This window comes from Mauremys reevesii, linkage group 19 (assembly GCF_016161935.1).
Source record: "Mauremys reevesii isolate NIE-2019 linkage group 19, ASM1616193v1, whole genome shotgun sequence".
In the NCBI taxonomy this organism is placed as follows: Eukaryota; Metazoa; Chordata; order Testudines; family Geoemydidae; genus Mauremys; species Mauremys reevesii.
Window position 1 is genome coordinate 20,366,498 of NC_052641.1, and position 21,199 is coordinate 20,387,696.

Here is a 21,199-nt window from a genome sequence, read left to right on the forward strand (position 1 = left end):
GCAGAGCACCCCTGCAATCAGCAAAGGTGTGTGTGTGGGTGTGGTGGGTTGTGCGTGGAGCCAAAGACAGTTACAGTTAAAACTTTTGTGCAGCATTAATGTACATCTGCTTGGGGGTCAGTTATACTGGAATCTGGCTCTTAGCTGTTAAGCTTAAATGGCTCTTTAAATATTAGCAAACTGAATACCTCTTAAAATTGAGAAAAAATACAAAGGTAAATGCAATGGATTTTTTTCTTTTCTTTTTTTTCCCCTTCAAGTTCCTTATTAAGATCCTCGATGCTGGTGTTTTTGGAAGCTGTGAAGATTTTGATCAGCTCAATTCTATCCAACATACTAAGGAAATAAAAACTCAAAGGCAAACTCAGCATAGATTAGATCACTGGCACTCAGCTCCTTGGAAGAAAACAATGGAGGTTCCTCCGGTGGTACCACATAATAGTTCACATGTGAAGATACTGTCTGCACATGCAGTAGATGAACTATGGACTCCTCAAAACATTTGTTCAAATTCTAGGAGGATCAATGTGCCAAAGGATTTTGAATGTAATGACATCTCAGATGATGATCTGGAAGCAGAAAGCAAGAGGATTTACAATCAGGTATTTTTAAAGTGTTAGCTGCGGTTTAATATTTCCAGTTTTTAAAAAATGAAAATTGTTTTTTAAGGAGCACCTAACTTCAATCTACCGGCTATAGCAAAGGGAGATCAAAACAGGTACAGAAAACTGAAAAGTTAATACATTATTTTTATTAAGCTATTGTGAAATAAAATATAGATTGCACTGATCTGAGACAACTATTTTGTTGCCGTCCATTGGGACACACAAAACCAACATGATTTTCAGTCCCTCCTGTTCACTATTACATGTAAAACAGCAGCAATGCCTAAACCATTCATACTTGCACAGTAGGTGCTCGGATAGTGCTGTGCTGATCGCGACTAGTATTAGGGTTCATATGTTCTTTAGATTCTGGCCACTAGAGGGTGGCATAATCATACCCACTTTAGAGATGTCAGCAATATAATTGTGTGTGGGAATCTTGCACTGAGTCTGGAGACTCCAGGGCTGCCAGTCTGGCCCCTTTCACCAGCCTTAAATTAACTTTTGAAAAAATAGCAGTGGCAGATTCAATTGATTTTGCTATTCTGTTTCCTCTTTGTTCCAGGTTATAGTTGATTTAACTCATGAGCTGCTACACGCAGAATATCAGGTGACAGCAAATCCAAATCCTCTTCCGTGGCTCAAAGAAAATTTGGATTCTCGCTATTACAGACATATTTGCAGAAACACAGATATCAGTGAGGTCAAGGTACATCATGGGGATTTAAAGGGCACAATTCTGAAAGTCAGTGTAGAGATCTGAATGTGTGATGAGTAAAATGGTAAGGAAATGTATAACACTTAGGTAAGCAGAGTGATAAGAGCATAACACAGGTGGTGATAGAGAGGGTTGATCTGAAATGCATGCATAAAAAGAGAGTGAGGTGGGCAGCTAATCCAAAAATCCCCCTAGCACATAGACTTCTAAAGCCATTTAATTATGAATCATTAAGCTGCAGGCACATATTCTACAGCCTGGAGTTGTTTTTATGTTAAAAGAAATGGGAATTGGGCCTCTAAATCTCTTAGTCAGCTTTAATCAGAGGTGTAGCCTTTAAAGTATTCTCACTTTAAAAATGTATTTTTCAATAATGATGACCTTAAGCCCAAACCCAGGATTCAGCACATCCCACACCAAACCCACAAACTTGGGGACATTTCCAGATTTTGAATTTGAATTTCACAGATCAAATCAACATTTCTCATTTGCAACTTCCACATCAGTGACAAATCTTATATGCATAGCATTACAGTTCAGTTTTTTTTTTATTTATTTCAAAGTCATTTATTCAGGGAGAAATTATTAAGATAATGAACTTGGAAAAGAACAGCTTGGAGATGAAGAGGAAACTCCTTAATATGACCAAGTATGGAAATTGTAAAAGGGACCGAGTGGATCTTATTCTGGTAAGCATAATGGAGATGTTTTATATTTTATCTATATTAAATCTACAATCCTTATGGACTCTTGCAACAGAGCTACATTTACTTAAAATAACATATTGAATGTTATGACTCTCCTGTCTTTATATTTACAATAATAATCCAGCACTGGCAAAGCATTAACGCTCAGGTGATGGATTTGATTGCATGTTCTAATGGTTGCTTTCAATGGGAATTGCAGTTACTCAAAAACTCCTAAATTTTGGCCTTGAATTAGTTAATTTTATTTAGCTTTCTGTTTGAATACAGAATTAAGTCTGCTCATTGGGCTCAATCCTGGAAGGTTCTGAGCACCATGGCCGTGCGCCAGCAAAAACTTTAAACAAGTGTTTAAGCATGTTCATAAAATCATAGAATCATAGAATTCAAGATCAGAAGGGACCATTATGATCATCTAGTCTGACCTCCTGCAAGATGCAGGCAAACCTCCAGGGCCACTGCCAATCTACCCTGGAGGAAAATTCCTTCCCGACCCCAAATATGTTACTTCTCCTATAGACTTCACAGGAACTACTCGTGTGCTAAAGGTAACATGTTTGCTTATCTGAATAGGAGACCAACTGCTCAGCATCTTGCAAGATCAAGCCCTTTTTCTAGATGTCAACATTTATGTCTATGCTATATTTTTAGATTCAGGAGCTCCACAAAGAAGAATCTCAGTGGACTGACTATGCTGAGGATGAATTAGCTGTGAAGATGAGAGTTACTGAAGACATTTTTGACAGCTTGATCCTTGATACAATAGGAGTTCTTAAAAAGATCTCTCTCAAAAGAACTTCTGATTAGATGTTTATCTTCGAGCACACAGTGGTGCAGGTTTTAAGCTCTGTGAGTTTCAATGCAATGGTTCCATAAGCACATGCTTAAGAATTTTTATTCTGAACTTTGCATCCAATACCAGCATCTCCTGGCTAAGTTATATGTTCATGTTCACAGTGAAAAGGGTGCAAACAATTGACTTATAGGGATGAAAAAATATCACACACCCAAATATGCACTGTAAATAATGTCTTCATGGCAGCCCCACATATTCTGCTCCAAAAGGCCAAGAAAGGGTCAGCCCAAAAGAGGGGCCACCACATCTGTGGTTAGGCAGATCCTATGACCCCCTACACACCTATAGAGAGGCTGTGGTCATTGTGGCAACCTACAGGCTGGAGTTGCAGTAGCAGCAGCTACAGAGCTACCAGCAGCTCTTCACTCTGACCCTGGATTGTGGAAGTGGATTTGATCTCCCTAACCCCCTCCAAGCTCTCCCTAATTTCTCAGGATTTACGCAGGTGGAATGGATTTCGTTCCCATATGAGACCACGATGCCTGCTCTGTGCACTAATATCTCGCCCTACTGCTCATGTGCCTTAGAACCATGCTGTGCTTTCTGCTGGTTGTGCTAAACCCCTCAGTTTCTTGAGATATTTAAGATTAAATTGGAGAAAGCAAAATTAGACTGGAGCAAGAACATACTATACAGAATGATCCTGCGCTGGCTGGGGTAGGCAAATGACCAAGTAGGTATTTCTGTTTTAGTGTCTGTGCTCTTATGTAAATGAGACACCTACCAATTGTTGGTACACTGTGATGCACTTTATATGGGATACTTCCTATCAGCAGCCCAGTTTGATGAATGCTGTATATATTTATGAAAATAATTAGGCCTTTGGTATGCATTTAGCACGTGTGAGTTTGTTTGAATTATTATAATTCCCCTAAAAAGAATGTATGCTGAGCATGTACGACTTGCCTGGGAATGGGCAAAATTGGGAAACTGAGGAAGTAGAGGAGGAAAATAGGATGATCACATTCCTTGATCTAGATAAGGTTTCCATGTGTGCCCTGTACTTGCATTTTTTTCATATTCAGAGAAGACCAATGACTTTGTTACTGTTTTAAACAAACATTGGCCAGTAGAGACTAGGCGTCTGATTTGTTTGCATATGATTTGTTAATTGGTATTTTATTTAAGTTACCAATATACAGAAACTGCTTAAAACTGAGGAATTAAATAATTAGTTCAGTTGATTTATTAAATCTTACTCATTCAGGGAATCAAGATAATTAATTTAATATAAATTATATGTAACTGTTTATATTTAAGGCACAATATTTAAGATTTGGTATTGTTGGACAAGATGTAATGCAAATGTATTTTGTGTTTATATTTTTAAATATAGATACTTCATGCTGCAGTTTTCATATTGATTTGTTAGGCTTCTGAACAACTTAAATAAAAGCTTTCTTTTTTAACTGTTTTCATCACAGACTGGAATGGATTGTATACCATATGTTAATACATTTATATTATTTTATTAGTTACCCATTTGTATCACAATAGTGCCTAGCGGCACCAATAAGAGATTAAAGTCCCATTGTGCTAGGAATTATACATCCATAACATGAAAAGAGCTTACAGATGTAGGCAAAGATTTGTGCATGTCCTTAACATTACACGTTATAGTCCTTTTGCACTCACTGAGACTGTTCACATTGCATAAGTTAGCATGTGTGAAAGTCTTTGCAGATTCAGTCCCTAAGTAAAGCAAATAGTGGAATGGGCAATTCTGACATTCAGCTGCAATATTAAAATATATTCTATTATTCAGACAGTTCTGGTGAAATTAGCATGTCATGGGGTACAAATAGAGGCACTACCACAGAAACACACATTCTAGGCCAGATCCTTAGCTGGTGTGAATCAGCATTGCTGCACTGACTACAGTGAAGATGTCAAATTATGCCAGCTAACGAGTTGGCTGGACTTTCTGGTGTTTAAATTCTCATTCTTAATGTACCACTAATGGAGCTCTCAGTTAAAAGTGCCCAAGCCAGAATTGAGATCAGCAATGCACACGTGTTCACCCCAGTGATGTAATAACCCCAGCAGTGCAAACTGCCCTCCCACCCTCATCCCAGAAGGCATCAGGTATTTCCCCAACAATTCTGTTGGTACACAGAAAGAGTTGCTAAAGCTCCCACAAGTCACTGCTTTGGGAAGCTTTGATGGGAACTGTTTGATAGATACCAAGAGGGAAATGCGTGGCAATTTTTTACAAGAGAGCTATGTGTGAGTGCAGGATAGTACTTGCAACCAAAACAAGATGGCTGTCGTGGACTCTGGCACCATTCCTGTTTACATGCGTGCCATCTTACTGGTTCGGTTACAGTGTTCTGAACATTTGGAATCCCATTCTGAACATCTGGCTGAGGGAAGGGTGTCCCTGAGTCGCTTCTCACAGACTGAGGCAGCTTGGAAGACTGTTAATGCTAAAATAAATGTGATGGTAATCCACACGCCCTTCACTCCCTAGCTAGTTGCAACTGGACCACATGCAGAGGTTGCTGAGCCTGCTACAGCCTTGGCTAACAGTACAGGGTCTTTTAACTTAGGTAGAAGAGGCTCATGCTTTGGTTTCCCAGATTCACTTCCTGATGCCAGTGATCCACCCAGGGTGCAGTGTTACATGCCCTCTGTCCTTTTGGGGAGGTTAATTTTCCTATTTTTATCCTCATGGTAATTCAGCTCTTTGTTCCAACAACAAGGTTTTCGTATTGTCAGTACAACAGTGTTTGACCTTCCATGCTTGTCTTCCTGCACAAATGGCTTTGATACCTCTGGTTTGTAACCACTGTTGTGTATTTTATTTGTGTTATAGCAATGACGACCACCACCACCCTTATAGCTTCATGCAGCAATTCTATTTACAGTGTCACAGAATCATCATCCCCTTCTGACAGAGAGAGAAGAGCTTTCCCTTTACCCTACCCAGTGCTGGTTGGCTATACACTTCCCTTCCGCCCCCAAGCACCTCCTTCCTGTGCTCTTTTCAAACTACTTCCCTGCTACTTCACACTTTAACTTCCTAATCCCAGTCTAGCCTAGTAATCAGGCACACCCCTGACTAGCCAGGCTTTCTCTGGAGGAACCTAATTGGTGCAAAGAGTGACCAGAGTGCTGGCTCAAGCTCCATCTCTTAGCACTCTGTGAGTTAATAACCCATCTAGCTGACTGGGACAGTTTGCTCCTGTCCTGGTTTTACAGCCAAGTTGTTGGGTACAGTAACACATCTATATATTGAAGAACCATAGTTTTCTCAAAGTTTACTTTCTTATTATTTAGTACCAGCATCATCAAGATTCCTGTTATATAGTTAGCAATAAAGAAGTGTTTTTGAGTATAATTTATATATGTGAATGAGTGCCTCAAGGGCTTGGTTTATTTTAGAGTATTCAGATTGCAGGGCTGTATGTTACACTTGAGAGAGATGACCATTACAGCAGCAATCAGGAACCTAAGTGAAGCCTGAACCTTTGCAGGATAGCTATATATAGAAGAAGGACAAAGCTATAAAGTAACTGCTGCTTGATGGGAATAAAAAGTTTATACACAGAACATGTCAGACATGTTTAATATCCTCCACCATTATGTGTACAAAGCCTTAGACTTTGGCACCCAGATATATTGACCTGTTCAGGCAGTGGCAAGACTTCAATATCAAGATTACTTTATTTCAAGGTCTAATATTTTGCTTGCCTTGGTTTTGATCAATATTAACCTCCTGGGTCAATAAATCTTGATACTAGCCTCAAGAGAAGTCATTATCTTTCATAGAAAATGATTATTTCTCAGTTAAACCCTACATTTAATTTTCCTGTAATCCATCTCTTTCAGTCTCACACATTTAACAATTCTTCTTCTGAATAAAATGCACTCTAAAATACCTTAAACATCACCAATTTAAATTCCTCGTTAGCAGCAACTAGGAGATTCTGATTAATTTAGACTCCACTATTGAAACAATCTCATTTTGTTGCATTGGATATACAATAAAAATAGAGTCAGACAATTCTTTGGATCAAATTAAAAGATGACATAAAGAGTGGCGTAAGTTACAATTCTGTAAGTAGATGTAAAGGAACATAGACTGCTAAGGGGTGGCAAAGAAGTGAGTAGCAGGTGAAACAATTAACAGGAAAGTAAAGGATAAATCAAGGGGTGAGACCAGCATTTATGTTTTCTCTGAATTTGGCCTGTTGGATATTTAAGGTACAGCAGCTACAAGCAACTAATATATAGCAAAAAGGGCCATATGGAAATTTGTTCTCAAAATACAGATCTAGCCAAATGCAAAAAAGTATCTGACATCCCAAGAACTTTTGCTCATTTCTGTTTCGGTGATGGCGAAACTTCAGTGTTGAAAAATGTTTAACCTCCAGTCGGCCCATAATGCCGGTTTCCACTGTCCACCTTCATGCTTTTTCCTACGCTGCCCCTCATGCTTGCACAACTCCCTGTAAACTCCCTGTAAACATCTGCAAAACTAACTCATTATCTTCCTTGCCAACAAACAGCCTACAAAAAAATTAACAGGGGTAAGGCACCTGGTGTGCTGAGACCCCTGCCTATCACACTGGCCAATATTGTCTTATTGTTTCCTTGTACTGCTTGTTGGTCCATCTGTATCCATCTGTTATTTCCTGTCTTATGCTTAGATTGTAAACTCTTTGGGGCAGGGACTGTCTGTTCTGTTTGTACACCACCTACTACAATGGGGTCCTGGCCCAGGATTAGAGCACCGAGTCTTTATGATAACAAATAATAATAATCGTGTAAAGAACACTTTCAAATATGCACAATGAATTTGTGACTGGACTGAGAATCGCTATCCCTATTAACCCTAACACAGTGGGAATTAGATTCACAAATACATGAGGGTTTTGTGTGTTTTTGTTGCTGTTTGGGTGGGTTTTTTTAAAACTCACCACCATCACACCATCATGGACACACCTGAGCTGGTTGTATGAGGAGTTTCAGAAGTAGTGGAAGGTCAAAGGAATGAAGCTCATTTCTATTAGTTATTCTCCTCCTTCCTGGCATTTCTGTAGCTTGCACAGGAGTGAATTCCACCCTTTAGAAGCAGCCACAGAGCCCAGCCCAAGTCTATGCCCGCAAAATAGGATGTATAGGCCCTTGGATTGGTCCTCTGTGAATTTTACCCAAAGTTGTTGGGTTTTTTATTCTTTTGGCTTGACTATACAGGGAAATTGACCAGCAGCACTATAGTGGTATAATTATATCGCTATAGCAACGTTGATATCGCCCCTCCCCTCCATGTAGACACTGTTCTGGAGCAAAATCACTTTATTCCAGAATAGTGTGTCCACATGAGGAGTTATACTGGCATAGCTACTGCATTATAATTATGCCACTATCTGCCAGCCAGTTTCCTCATGTAGACAAGCCCTCAGGGTTCTGCAACAAACTGCCTATCTGCTGAAAGGGTCATTTTATTGCAGAGTCAGCATCCATAGTTTTCTTGCATTTACGCAGCTTGCAGAGCCATATATTTTCAGCCATGTTATTCCCCATTCTTTCATCTGGTCCATTTCACTTTGCTTCACTTTTTTGCTGCAATTAAAATATATTCCCTTACCAAATATTCAGTCAAAGGACATTGCATGCACCAAATCAAAAACATACAGACAAATATAAACAGACAACCCAATTCTACACATTTATTCATGAGTAGCAATAAAGGTGGCAGAATCTGGTCTCTGATTCTCAGCTCAGCATTATGTGTTTATTTTATGTTATGTATTTGTAAGGTTCTAATCTGCGCTATAGACATGATGTGGACATTGACATCAGTGTAAATGCAAAGTAAGTTATCATGGAAGTAGATTCCATTATCTGAATTTACTCTGGTGTAATTGAGATAAGAATCTGTCCCCATATGTTTAATATTTTACCCTGAAGTATTGACAGGTGAATTTGTCTGTACCCTAAACAGCAAAAGTAAGAATGGGTTTTGGGTGACTTCATTCTTTATTTGAATCTATGAGAGTTCTTAGAGTCCTTTGAATTCTCCCTCTGGGGAACATTCTCTCTCTTTGGTAATGTAATGAAAATCCTTAATCCTACATCTACAAATGAAAGGAGGCTTTGGTATGCTTGCTACTGCTACAGGAGGTGTTAGAAATGCATTACTAGCTCATAACCAACCTGACTTAAAAGGGACAATATTTCAAAAGTCCTCTTTAGAACTTGGGGAGTTCTGGTCAGCCTTTTTATCATGTCCTGTGTGCTGAAAGTCCCATTAGTGTCTCTCTCCTGCTGAGTTCTACAATTTAAAATATGATTCTTAGTAGAATTGATCCCAACTCCTCACAGACACAGTTTTAAACTGTTCTTCTCCATGAGCCAGGAAGAAATGTCATGAAGTTAAAAACTTTTATTTTCATAATAAATGTTTAATTTTTAAAAGAAACTATAGACATGTTTCTGGTGTTTGTTCATTCTCCTGCACTTCCATGACAACATCTCTTGTTACTTAATTGTATAGTCAAGAATTTCCTTGGAAAACAAGATCAGTCTTTAGAATATGCAAAAAAAAAATCTTAGCTATTATTACCAATGGACGCACTAGTCCAGCCACTGTGAGGTTCTTAACTGTGACCCCCTTTACGCTCCTCTGATTGCATATGGGGGCGCATAGGGGGCAGAACAGGCCCTGGAAAATTGTGCCTGTACAGGGGTGGGCTGGTGCAGGCAGCCCTAGGACACCCCACACACAGAGCCCCCAGGGTATGGAAATGCTGAAGGAGTGACTGAATATGAATGGGAGAACATCTGAGGTAGAAGAGGAAGTGTCTGGAATGCTGATTGTCAAGCTTTTCCGGGCCACTGAGTAGCCCAGTGACAACTGTGGCTGTAGCCACCATAAATTAGGGCAGATCCTAATTTGGGAGTAGGGAATTCTGCCCCATTTTGAACTGTGTGTATGGGGGAATTTTTTTTAGCTGGGGAATTATAAGAATGAGATACTTTTAAAGCAGCACCCCTTTTATAATGCAAGTTTTGGCTGTGAGTGTGTGTTTCCATGCAACATTTTACAGTGCTTCTGAGTCTCACCAGTGTAAGGGAGAAACTCAACTTCTTTTGGGGGAGTAGACTCCACTTCATTTATATGGAGCTTTCCTTCATTTAGGGCAGACAGGACAGCTTCACTGAGGGCACAAGATGCAATTTTTTTGGTGGGGGACAATTCTCAGGGTAGCACCCCTCTGTTTTCAGGGGGATACCTGTTCTCATTTTGCAGGGTCTCCCCTCATTTGAGTGATTGTTTTGGGATGCACTCTTCATTTTGGGGATGACTCCCTCATTGGAGTGAGTTTCTTTGAGTGACTCTCCCTCACTTGGAGGCAGCGTTCCCCAATTCTCACAATCTTATCTCAAGTCTCATGATATTTGGCATTTTTCTTAAAGTCCCAGCTCCTGGAATCCCATGACTAGGTGCAACTCCTGCCTGTCAAGTAAATAAAAAGCCAGTAAGTTTCTAGGCCTCATGGCTGCAGAGAAAGGCTCAAAAACAGAATCCCCTAAAGACTTGAAAGCCAGGAGGCAAATAAACAGAACCCCAAATGTATTATGTAGCATATCCCTTGATTTTTGAAGGCTTGGGGCTGGCAATGCTGATGTTTGGGTTACATAATGACTGGGGGATGTTGATTCTGGCTGACCCCCACATCTGCGGGGCAATGCCCTGTGTGAATAGGTGGGCTCTGATTCGGGGTGACGCCCCCTCATTTGTGGGACAGTCAGTGCAGAAGTCCTAGTGCGGAGGGAGGGCTGATTCGGGGTGACTCCCCCCTTATCTGTCGTGCGTGTCAAATGTGCCTAGGAGGGGGCGCTAATTCGGAGTGACTCCCCTCATCCGAGGGGCGTGTCAGTGCGGAAGCCCTGGGGGGCGTGTCTCGCTGCCCCCGCCCCTCGTGCGTGCCAACCCCAGCCGGGTGCCGGTTGCTGGCCTAGGCCCGTCTCCAGGGCCGGCCTGTTGCTAGGGCGAGCGGCGGCCGGGCTCCCCCTCCCCTCGACTCCCAACATGGCGGGTGGTGGTGCTGGCGGCGGCTGCCCCCCGGCCCCGCTGCTGCTGCTGGGGCTGGTGGCGGCGGCCGGGCTGGGCGGGGAGGCGGCGCGGCTGTACCGGCCCGGGGAGGACCCGCTGACCGTGCTGGAGGCGGGCACCGTGCGCCGGGCGCTGCTCAACTCCTCGGCCGCCTGGGTGCTGCAGTTCTACAGCTCGTCGTGCGGCCACTGCATCGGCTTCGCCCCGACCTGGCGAGCCCTGGCCGGGGACGTGAAAGGTGAGTCCCGGAGCCCTTCCCCGGGGAGCCCAGCCCGGCCTCCTCCGCACCGCCTAGGCCGGGGACGTGCCCCTCTGCCCTCCCTCCCCCGTGCAGGCTCTGGCTGGGGATGTGCATGGAGATCCCCCCGCTTCCTACCCCCTCGCCCCCACTGCAGCACTTCGCCCTGGCTGCACATGCGAGAGAAGATTTCAGCCTCTCCTACTCCCCCCCAGCCCCGCCACCCGCATCAGCTTTGCCCTGCCCGTGAGATCTGTGCTTTGGGATGTGTAAAGTAATGGGGTGTGTCCCCCCCTAACGCCACTGATCCTACCGCCCCCACAATCCCCATTCACACAGCTAGCCACCATAATAAGCAACTGTCAAAATATGACTCTGCACGTAGAGAGCTGGTTTTAGTTGGTAGATCTCCAAGCAATGTACAGCATGGCAGCCACCGCCATCCCATCACCAATCCAGTCCCCATAGCAAACTCCCCTAACCTGTCCAACTTCCATCTGCCCCGCTTGTAGGGGCTGCACACACCCCAGCAGAACCCTGGACAAGGACATCAGGACCTACCTCAACATTATACCCCAAATCCCAGTTTGCCCCCACTTTATTTTATTTATTTGTGGATTTGCAAAACACTTGTCACTTTATCAAAGAACTGCCCAGAAAGGAGCAATATGTGATAAATGGCAACAACAGTAGAAATAATGAATAATATTTTCAAATTAAGTTTGGAAGAAAAAGAAGAAAAGAATCGCTGCTTTCACTGTCATGAAGAAGCGAATTCCACTGCTGGGGTGTTGTGTATGTGCAAATATCCAGTATCCAGGTGCTTCACAGTGTACAAGTGGAAGCTCTAACAGCATATGTGGTATATTTAGATTGTAAACGCTTCCAGGCACTGCATCTTCTGTATGTTTTGTAAAGTGCCTACCCTATTTTGAGAGCTAAACAAATAACGAAATAATAGTTTGAGCTGCAGTGCTGTCACTTAACTTAAGCTTTGTTAATATAAAAAGGAAGACTGAACACTTGCATAGAGCTGTATAGAGAAATGAAGATAGAAAAGAATTAAGTACTGTAAAAATCCAAACTAACTGTAAGCCAAAATCTCAGAGGCGTGGGGATTTAGTGCTCAGATACCCTGATGATGGGCACCACCTAAGAACCTGAATAGAACAGAATTTTGTCAAATGATATGTCAACTGTACTAAATTCCTGTTAACAATCTGAGCATGTATGTCTTGAGAAGCCACCTTTATTTCCTTATAATGAAATGCTATAGTCCTATATTGACAATAGGTTTTCACTCGGGTGCTGCCCCCCAGGAATGAACTTTCTGATCCCATTAATGAATGTATAATATTTGATTAATGAAAAGTGCCTGGCTTTCTTTTGGGTGTTGTGTTAACAATTTCCTTTTATTATTTTTATATATCAGCATGGCACCTTGTTAATTTTACATAAAAATAGCTTTCATTGCTTATAGTTAAAATGTATATTTTCTTACTAATAACTTTTTCAGCAACATTTTAAACTTCTCCAGTCCAGAACACTTGAATTTTTCATCCGCAGTCTGGCTTCCTGGATCACCAGCCACAAGATTTATATCATCCTTGACATGAGTTTGCCTTTCCCTTAACATGAATTGAAAGCCACATTTGAGAACCGACTGGTTAAATGGATGAACGTTAGCCCAGTTTGAGACAGCACTGGTGGCTAATCTGCAGGGTGGGTCCATATGCAGCTCATTCAATGTATTTCTCGCGTATTACTTGACACTGTCATGAATTTTCACTTGTGGCCTTCTGGAACAGTGACTCTTACACAGTGTGGCTGCTAATAGTGCTATCTCTCGCTTCTGTGCTCTTACAGTTAATACAGACACTCAGGTCCCAGCACAAAGCAAAAATAAGTGCTTCATTCCGAAAGGGAGTGTTGGATAAGAATAACAATGGGAAAATAGGCAGACATTGTGTGTGTGGTGTGAGACGGCACAATGTGCCAGCAGTCATGACAGAATCATTTTGTAATAATCGGTATTTGATTTGTGTGCCAAAAAAGTTGTGTTACCCCTTTCCCTAGGTGTGGTGTATATTTAGTCAATTAAGGTATTATTATTTTACTATTTTTACTCGTTGAACTAGCACTGACAGTCATCTCAGAGCCACAGAGAATATACACCGGAAGAGATCGCTGCCACAAGTTGCTTTCAGTCCAATATGACATTACTGATGACCAATCAAATGCAAATACCTTTATAAAAAGAAAACTACCTTGGCGTAGGGTGACCAGATGAGAGGAAGAAAATATCGGGACACATGGGAGTGGGGGTCACCGGCGGAGCAAAAAAAACCAACAAAACAAACCAGAGTGTGAAATATCGGGACAAATTGCATCCCAACCAAACATGGGGCAAATGCCTAAATATCGGGATAGTTCCGATTTTATCGGGACATCTGGTCACACTACCTGGGCGGTGCATTAAGCTTGATAGACTGAATGGTAGAAATGTGGTTTGAAGAGGAATTTGAAAGAGAGATGGTGGAAGAGAGAGGATCTTCCAACTCTTAATAGCAAAATGGGGTGATTTCCAGAGAAATCTGTGCATGTTGGGACTTGTAAGGAAAGATACCTTTGTTCTCTTGTGAAATTCCTATTTTTAATGGAACATCTTATTTGGAGTCATTGTCTGTGCTTAACTCAGCACCATATGGGTTCCAATTATTAGTTTTGAAAAAGGCGTTTTGCTTTAAATGCATCAGAGCTCGCAGCTCTTTGCAAATATAGCCATAGAGTTCAGCTCAGCACTTCCTAGGATGAGACCTTTGTTGAAACTTTATTTATATTATTGTGAGCAACTGCAGGGTTGGGGGGAGCACCTTGTGGGAGGACGGATTTGTGCTTCTAGCCACATCTGAAAATTTCCCCCTAAAAGATTTACTTTTTTGTGATTGGCAGACTTTATTGCATTAGCAGTTTGTCAGACCAAAATGGGCACTACTAACAGTGCAGTTGGTTAGGGCAGTGTCTGAAATAACTTCTCTGTCTCAGTGTCTGGAAAGATTGATGTTAGTAGGAAACCCGTGTGAGCTGCCACAATGAGGAAGGAAATGGAAAATATTTGACACAGGGGAGACTACTCCGATTTATCTTTCATGGGTGTTTTACTCAAACACTAAAACGTGTTTCAGATCTCCTGGCACTTGTCCACATAAGTAAATTGTACTGATTTAACTAAATTGAGTTAGGAATTTGTTTTGTAAATATGGTGCATCCCCTTTGTGTGGCTGTTCTTAGGGCTTGTCTACATGACAACTGGAACCAAAATAACAAATTGGTTATAATTCACACTTAGTTATTTTGAGGAAAGTTTGAGTGTGGACACGTTTATTTCAGATGAAGAGAGTCATATTTTGACTTGTTATATCAAAATAGGGCACCTAAGCCAAAATAAATTCCCACACACAGATTTACACTGAAATAAATAAAGATGTGATTTACAACCTATTTTAGGTATTTCAGTTGTAGTTACCACATTGACAAGACATATGGATCTCTAAATCAATATAAGGCACTCTTATACAGAAACAGTGTCCATACAAGGGGGTTGCAGTGATTGAACTAAAGCCGCTTTTACTGATCTAGTTAAATTGGTGCAGCTTTTCTATATAGAGAAGACCTGTGCTAGTGTAGTTCACCTTTATTCCTTTTCTGAAGGTCTCAAATTCTGCAGTAACAACTGCAAACTTCAAAAACTGAAAGCAGGAACCATGGCTGTTTTATGCAATGCCACATACACTGATGGAGCATCAAAACTTACATTTTCATTTAGGTATCTAATCTTCCATCAAAATAAACATTAAAATTAATTTTGGAGTTGGTCCTGATGGTGCCCAGTTGCTAAAATACTAAATATTAAAACAGTTTCCAGGACTGCTGCTCTATTTAAGTTTACTTTTGCTATTTTTTAAAGGCAATTAAAACTTGTCTGTAAAATTTGCTTTGGGCCTGGAATTTTACATAATAGTTCTCAGTGCAGAGATAACTGAAAAACCCTGTACCCACTGCTGCCAAAGCTGGCACTTATGTCTTCCTTCTTGTTTCTTAAATGAACACCTTTTCAGGAGAAGCTGTATAGTACAGGAATAGACTTTCATGCTAGTTCCACACCTGATCATTAGGGAATACTAATAAAGGGAAGTCCTGCAGTGTCTGTCGTATCTGTTACTAAAAATTAATAATGAGAATACTGCAATGCCAGTAGTATATAAGAGAAGAAGGTTTGTGAAAAGGTGTTCCCTCTTTAGCAATGTTTTGATGTTGATATGTTGGATACTTAATATTCTAAAGTGTTGATAGGTTTTATCTAAATACAGTCAATTTGACCAGCCTTTGAATTTTTTATTGTTTGTATTTTTATATTTGCAGGGATCTATAAGGGAGGCTGGAAAATTCTTCAGAATAAATAGTAATAGTCTTTGTTTAAATAATTTTACTGAATTTCCTTTTTCACACATTTTAGGATACACATGAGGTACTTAGAGATCCTCCAATGTAATGTGTATCAGAAATTGTTTTCCATTGATATCCCTAACTTTCATTTTTGGAACAATTTCCAGTGTATTTAAATATATAGCAAAGTATTGCTGTTACTTTGGAAGCACTGGACTAAATTTGGCGTGTGAGATGTGGCATGTTAAATTTTTAACTCTTTAGTAATGCAGCGTCGGAAAACCTTGGTACTATTTTTCATTCTGCATTCTTTGAAATCTATTTGGGCCTTTCCGGTAATACCAATATCACTTTAAAATCTAATATGCAGTAGTGTTGTAGGCTGCAATGCCATTGCAAATGAAATGTGTACAGTTTAGGCTGCATGTTACAGAGGTGAACAGAAGCATGGGTTTCACTTCCCTTAGAAAACTAAAGGCTCTTTTAACAGAAGTGAATGCTAAACTGCATGCATCCCAGCTGGTGCTCTTTAACCCAAGTATTTAGCTAGTGATGGGCTTGCATTGTTGTAAAGTAGGCTATTTGCATTAGGTTTATAGTGCTTCTGTTCATTGTGTGTAGGGGGATCAAGACAGGTGGAAAAGGGAGGAGGAGTGGTAAAAGTTGAATGAGACAGATACCATGAAGCCAAACTTTTTTTTAAATTTTGCATTTTATTTGATAAAATAGACTGTTGTATCTTTTGTGTTCCTGTGAATACATGTCCATCTGTTCTAGGATGCTTATAGTTACTGCTGGCGCCTGTTCAGCTGTCGGCATGTTCACCACAACTGAAATTCTCAATCAGCTGCCCCATCCTTCCTGATAAAAATGCAGGAGTGCTTTCAAAGAAAAACAAAGGTCACGCTAAATTTCAAAAGCAGCCTGGCATAGAAATGTCGATCAAGTTTTGAACTTAATGAAATTTTCATGTCCTTTGACGCAGAGGCAAGTTTAACTTTAGTATGTTTTTAAATTAAAGGAGTTTGTTGATTCACAGGAATTCGTAAAAGAAAAAACTCCCAAAGACACTAGCATTAATAGTGACAGATGTATCTTCAACTTCTGCCAAAGCTGTTTGGATTCTTCTTTCAGTATTTTAAAGTAACTACTTGAGGATTCTCCTTCGACATACTGGTGTAGTAGGGAGTGGCTTAAAAAGAAAATTCCTGTATTCTTATGCATCCAAGAACAATTGTACAGATTAAGTCTTGTCTACATTTGCAGAACTTTGCTAGCTACAGCAGTGTTCAGAAATGGTGATCAGACACCAGATGTGGTTCTACCTGCACCACACTTGACAGACATTTCTAGCATGACTATGAAAGCACCATTTCTTTGCATAGTATAAACAGATTTTTTTGGAAATGAGACAATGATGCTAGCAGAACCTGAGCTGTAAATTGCTTTCCACCCTCATCAAGTCCTGAAGTGCAGTTTCTATAAAATGTGTGACCACCAAAATGTGACCACCAAACTTTGTAAAACTGTGTCCAGCTGTGAATTGCTTTTAAAATATTATAAGCCCTATTAAGTGCGTGGCCTTATTGTTTACTTTTGGGAAGCGGGAGGGAGAGCCTTAGCTTCATCTCTGCACCTACATGGAAAAATAACTTGTAAGATAAAATTCAGTATCTCCTACAGATGGATGCTTGCATTCCACAACTTCTTTTTGTATAGGACAGCAAGAAGGGAGGTGTATTACTGTATCTTATGTCATTGAGCTGTTTCACTGTGAAACTGGAATAATAAACATTAATACAGCTCTTCATGGTGAATATTTCCTAAAACGTTTTTTCCTCAAATAAGTGTATGGTTGCCATCTGTTACACCAACTGGATGATAGTATTAACTACATTAGTTTAGTTATATGCAATTTGAGAATTCAGAAAGTTGTGATCTGTTGTTCCAGTGCAATTTGTATGATATTGTTTTTATTAGGGTTTGAAATTACCTACTGAAGCTAGTCGGATTTAAATGATTGCACAACATGGCATGAAATGTCACTATGATTTTGCTTATTGATCATGATGCAGACATTTTGAAGTTTTCTCTCCTTTTGTCCTTCATACTGTGTTATGCGTTATCACTAACAAAAAATCCCTGATTATTCTTAGATGGGTATCCTACCTTCATAATAATAAAACAAATGCTTTATTCTTATAGAAGGAATAGCTTGGTGAGCACATTGTTATGCTGAAAATATTGATCTGCAGATGTGGACTGTATCAGCCATTCTAAGTCAGCAATATTATACAAGTTATTCTTTTTAGGAGAAGTGAACAATAGCTTTCTGCTTCCATAATTATGGACTTTATTCCTGACTCCCAACATATAAAGTATCCAGAGATTATTAGACTGTATTTCAGATTGGTCTTTAATCCAACAGTCAGTACCTGAAGACAAGAAATTATTTCCTGTACATATTATTGCTTTTTTTCTCAGAGCTAGATGATAATTTTACCAGGATAGAAAGATTTAGAATTCTTGCAAGACATGTGTGAACAATTGTATACTATTGGTTCTAAGTTTTGTAAACTATGCTGTAGACCTTCAGTGCAGAGTACTAAAAACTTGTACCACTTCGGCATGCATTGAATTGGGTAAGGGATTGCAACAGCAGTCATTTCTTCTGCCTAGAAATAAACTTTAGGAGAGGCAGTTATTAAGACCATAACTTTCCCGATCTCACCTTTTTGACACACTGAATGGAAAGTCCTTTTTAAGTCTCTGCCTCCGTTGTCCTGAGGACAGCAAGCACTGACACTTTTTGTCAGATGCTTTTTGGTGTGATGTGAGAATACTGCATGAACAATCCAGTTTGAGCCTACAAAACAATATTTGAGGCTGTCTGTTAAAACTGTTGTTGTAGTCTGCCAGATGAAAATAGAATGGAATTAGTTATAAACAAAACCTTCTGGAAAATGCCTTGAGTTATGATACTGCTGTAAGAATTCCTCTGTCAATGCCAAAGAGAGACTACATCCTATTAAGTTATGGATATAGCCAAAAAAAATTGTTTGTACACTTGTTTTGTTCACAGTCTAGCAATTTTGACATGACATTAAGGTTGCACTAATTACAGTAAAAGTTACCTAGCTCTTCTTGTGCTTGCTAAGTTTAGAACTCTGGGACAAAAAAATACTGACAATTCTAAAGTTCTTGATGCAAAGCTGATAACATGAATGTATCCATTTGCTTTGGTACCACACCTAGGCATAGGACTTAAATGTCAACAGTGTGTTTGAATACCAAAGGCTCCAGAAGCTTGGATGTCTGTATGAAATATCCAAGCTACTTGGAGCTGCAAAATTGAGTTGGAAATCTCACAAGAACAGCTTGATTTTCAGCATTTTGGAATTTACACTTCACGGTCCCTGGAGGACATACGTGGGCAAAAACAATAGAGGAAATAGGTCGAGCTAATGTCTTAAAAAATATCTGAATAAAGTTTTGGATGAAAATTTTGAGGGACAATGGTGTTAATTTATCTGAGCCAGTTCACTCATCCCTAATAAGCATATTCTATCACACAACAAAATGAGTAATGAAAATGAGTGATAATGATCCTTTTCCAAATGTCAAGCCTTTTATCTTTGGCCTCCAACAAGAAACACAAGTTTCTTTAAAGGCCACTAAAGAATGATAAAACTGATGGTACAGCAAGGAAAGTGACACACGCTATTTATAATAATAATTGGAGCTATACCTATCTCCTAGAACTGGAAGGGACCGCAAAAGGTCATTGAGTCCAGCCCCCTGCCTTCACTAGCAGGACTGGTTTTTGCCCCAGATCCCTAAGTGGCCCCCTCAAGGATTGAGCTCACAACCCTGGGTTTAGCAGCCCAATGCTCAAACTACTGAGCTATTCCTCCCCCCACTGAGTTCTTGTTTCTTGTTGTGGGGGGAGGACATGCTGGTGATGGGACCTTTTCTATGCTGAGGGCTGGCTTTTGAAGCTCCCTCCTTGAGGATGTCCAGAGTTGTCATGGCTGTTTTCCAAACTTCTCTGGGTTAGTTATGGACATTTAATGTTCCTTTGTTTTCTCCCATTATTCTAGATAGGTAGGGGAGGAAGGTTGTTGGAGAGCGGGAGTTGCAACAGAACTTTATTTTTAAAAGATTGAATATTTTTCTGTACAATGCAGAGGTATCTCTTAGCAATGAAGCTTAATACATTTAAATGTTTGCTGGCAGCAGGTACGTCACCATATTACTTTAAAATACCGATAAAGGGGGAAAGAAACAAACTATCAAAGTCCTCCAAAGGTTCTCTCATTGAAATGGTTTGTGTAAGAATGTTTCAAGCGATTTCTCATTCTAAATATTTGTAGTTATTCTCAATAAAACTCTTTACAAAACTTGAAACTACACCCCAGTTAATCTTCATGGTGCTGTATTTGCTCAGATACTTTCCAGTTCCATCCAGCATGCCCTCGGACAGTACTTACATCTAAAAGCACTTTCATTAATCAAAATGTGAGCTTTGTGGTTTAATTAGGCATTGCACCATTTTGTAAGCCTCTGAATAAGTTACAAGTTCAACAAAAAGCAGGTCTATGTTACCATCAGCTCTGATAGATTATACATCATCTATGTAACCATGTAACTGAAAGCCATGCAGATGGGTGACCATTATGTTCATCTTGGAAAACTGACATGAAGAATACAATTAACTGAATAATGAGCTTAGCTGACAGGATAAACCAGAGAATACGGTACCACTTATTAGTGTTGTGTTGGGCCTTGTTTCATCCACTTGGACTGAGTAAATGCCAGCAACCTGAGATTGAAGTCTAACTGTTTGCTTTGGGTTTCTTTTTCTTTAGATTTGTTGAAAATACTTCTCTCCTTGTGGTAGATGTCATCTTTAGTTAGTCTTCAAAATTCATCAGCCAAATTATTATTGAGGGTGCAAATGTAGGACAGATGTGCGCAGACCTACGACTTGATCCTACCCCATTTAAGTTGGTGAGAGTTTTGCCATTGACTTCCATGGAAGCCAGAGCATGACCTAAGATAGGATGCCTGGTCACCACTGCACCAAAAAGTAAATGTGTTTTTTATTTATTTTCAGACTGGGAACCTGCCATCAGGATTGGTGTGCTGGATTGCGGGGAGGAAGAGAACTATGAGACCTGTAAAGAATATGGTATTCTCTACTATCCAACTTTTAGGGTAAGTAACACGATATACAGCATCAGGCAAGTGGTGGTCATTCCATTTTGTAAAAAAATACTTGTTATAAATCTCAAACAGTTTCTGTTATTCCATGTTCCAAACTACAACTGTTGAACCTCCTACCTGTAGTTAAAAACAGAGCAAACTTATTTACCCAGAATATTGTGTACTTGTTCTTGGATTTGGGTGCTTGCTTTTTCTTCTGCAAAGATTCTTGTGATTATAATAAAAGATGCTTTCAGGCTCTGTTAATCAATAGAATGGAATAGATGATGCAATTATCTGAATCAGCTGGACTTACGATTGTCCTAAACGCTGAATTAGAATTTTTCAAACATAAGACACAT

General features: G+C 40.1%; 2 protein-coding genes across 3 annotated transcripts in view; both read left to right on the forward strand.

Moving 5' to 3' along the window:
* The window catches only part of CCDC187 (coiled-coil domain containing 187), a 25,265-nt gene extending 21,179 nt beyond the window's left edge, over positions 1-4,086 (forward strand). The window contains exons 14-17 of the mRNA XM_039505966.1: positions 261-602; positions 1,171-1,314; positions 1,887-2,012; positions 2,679-4,086. Of these exons, the coding sequence (XP_039361900.1) occupies positions 261-602; positions 1,171-1,314; positions 1,887-2,012; positions 2,679-2,834 (768 nt within the window). The 3' untranslated portion in view covers positions 2,835-4,086. The remainder of the gene's footprint in view (positions 1-260; positions 603-1,170; positions 1,315-1,886; positions 2,013-2,678) is intronic.
* A 6,779-nt stretch (positions 4,087-10,865) lies between these two features.
* The window catches only part of QSOX2 (quiescin sulfhydryl oxidase 2), a 36,735-nt gene continuing 26,401 nt past the window's right edge, over positions 10,866-21,199 (forward strand). Inside the window, exons 1-2 of one of the 2 annotated variants that reach the window (XM_039507077.1) lie at positions 10,866-11,186; positions 20,749-20,849. In XM_039507077.1, coding sequence (XP_039363011.1) covers positions 10,925-11,186; positions 20,749-20,849 — 363 coding nt within the window. In that variant the 5' untranslated portion in view covers positions 10,866-10,924. The remainder of the gene's footprint in view (positions 11,187-20,748; positions 20,850-21,199) is intronic. The other variant, XM_039507076.1, reaches the window with a different exon arrangement.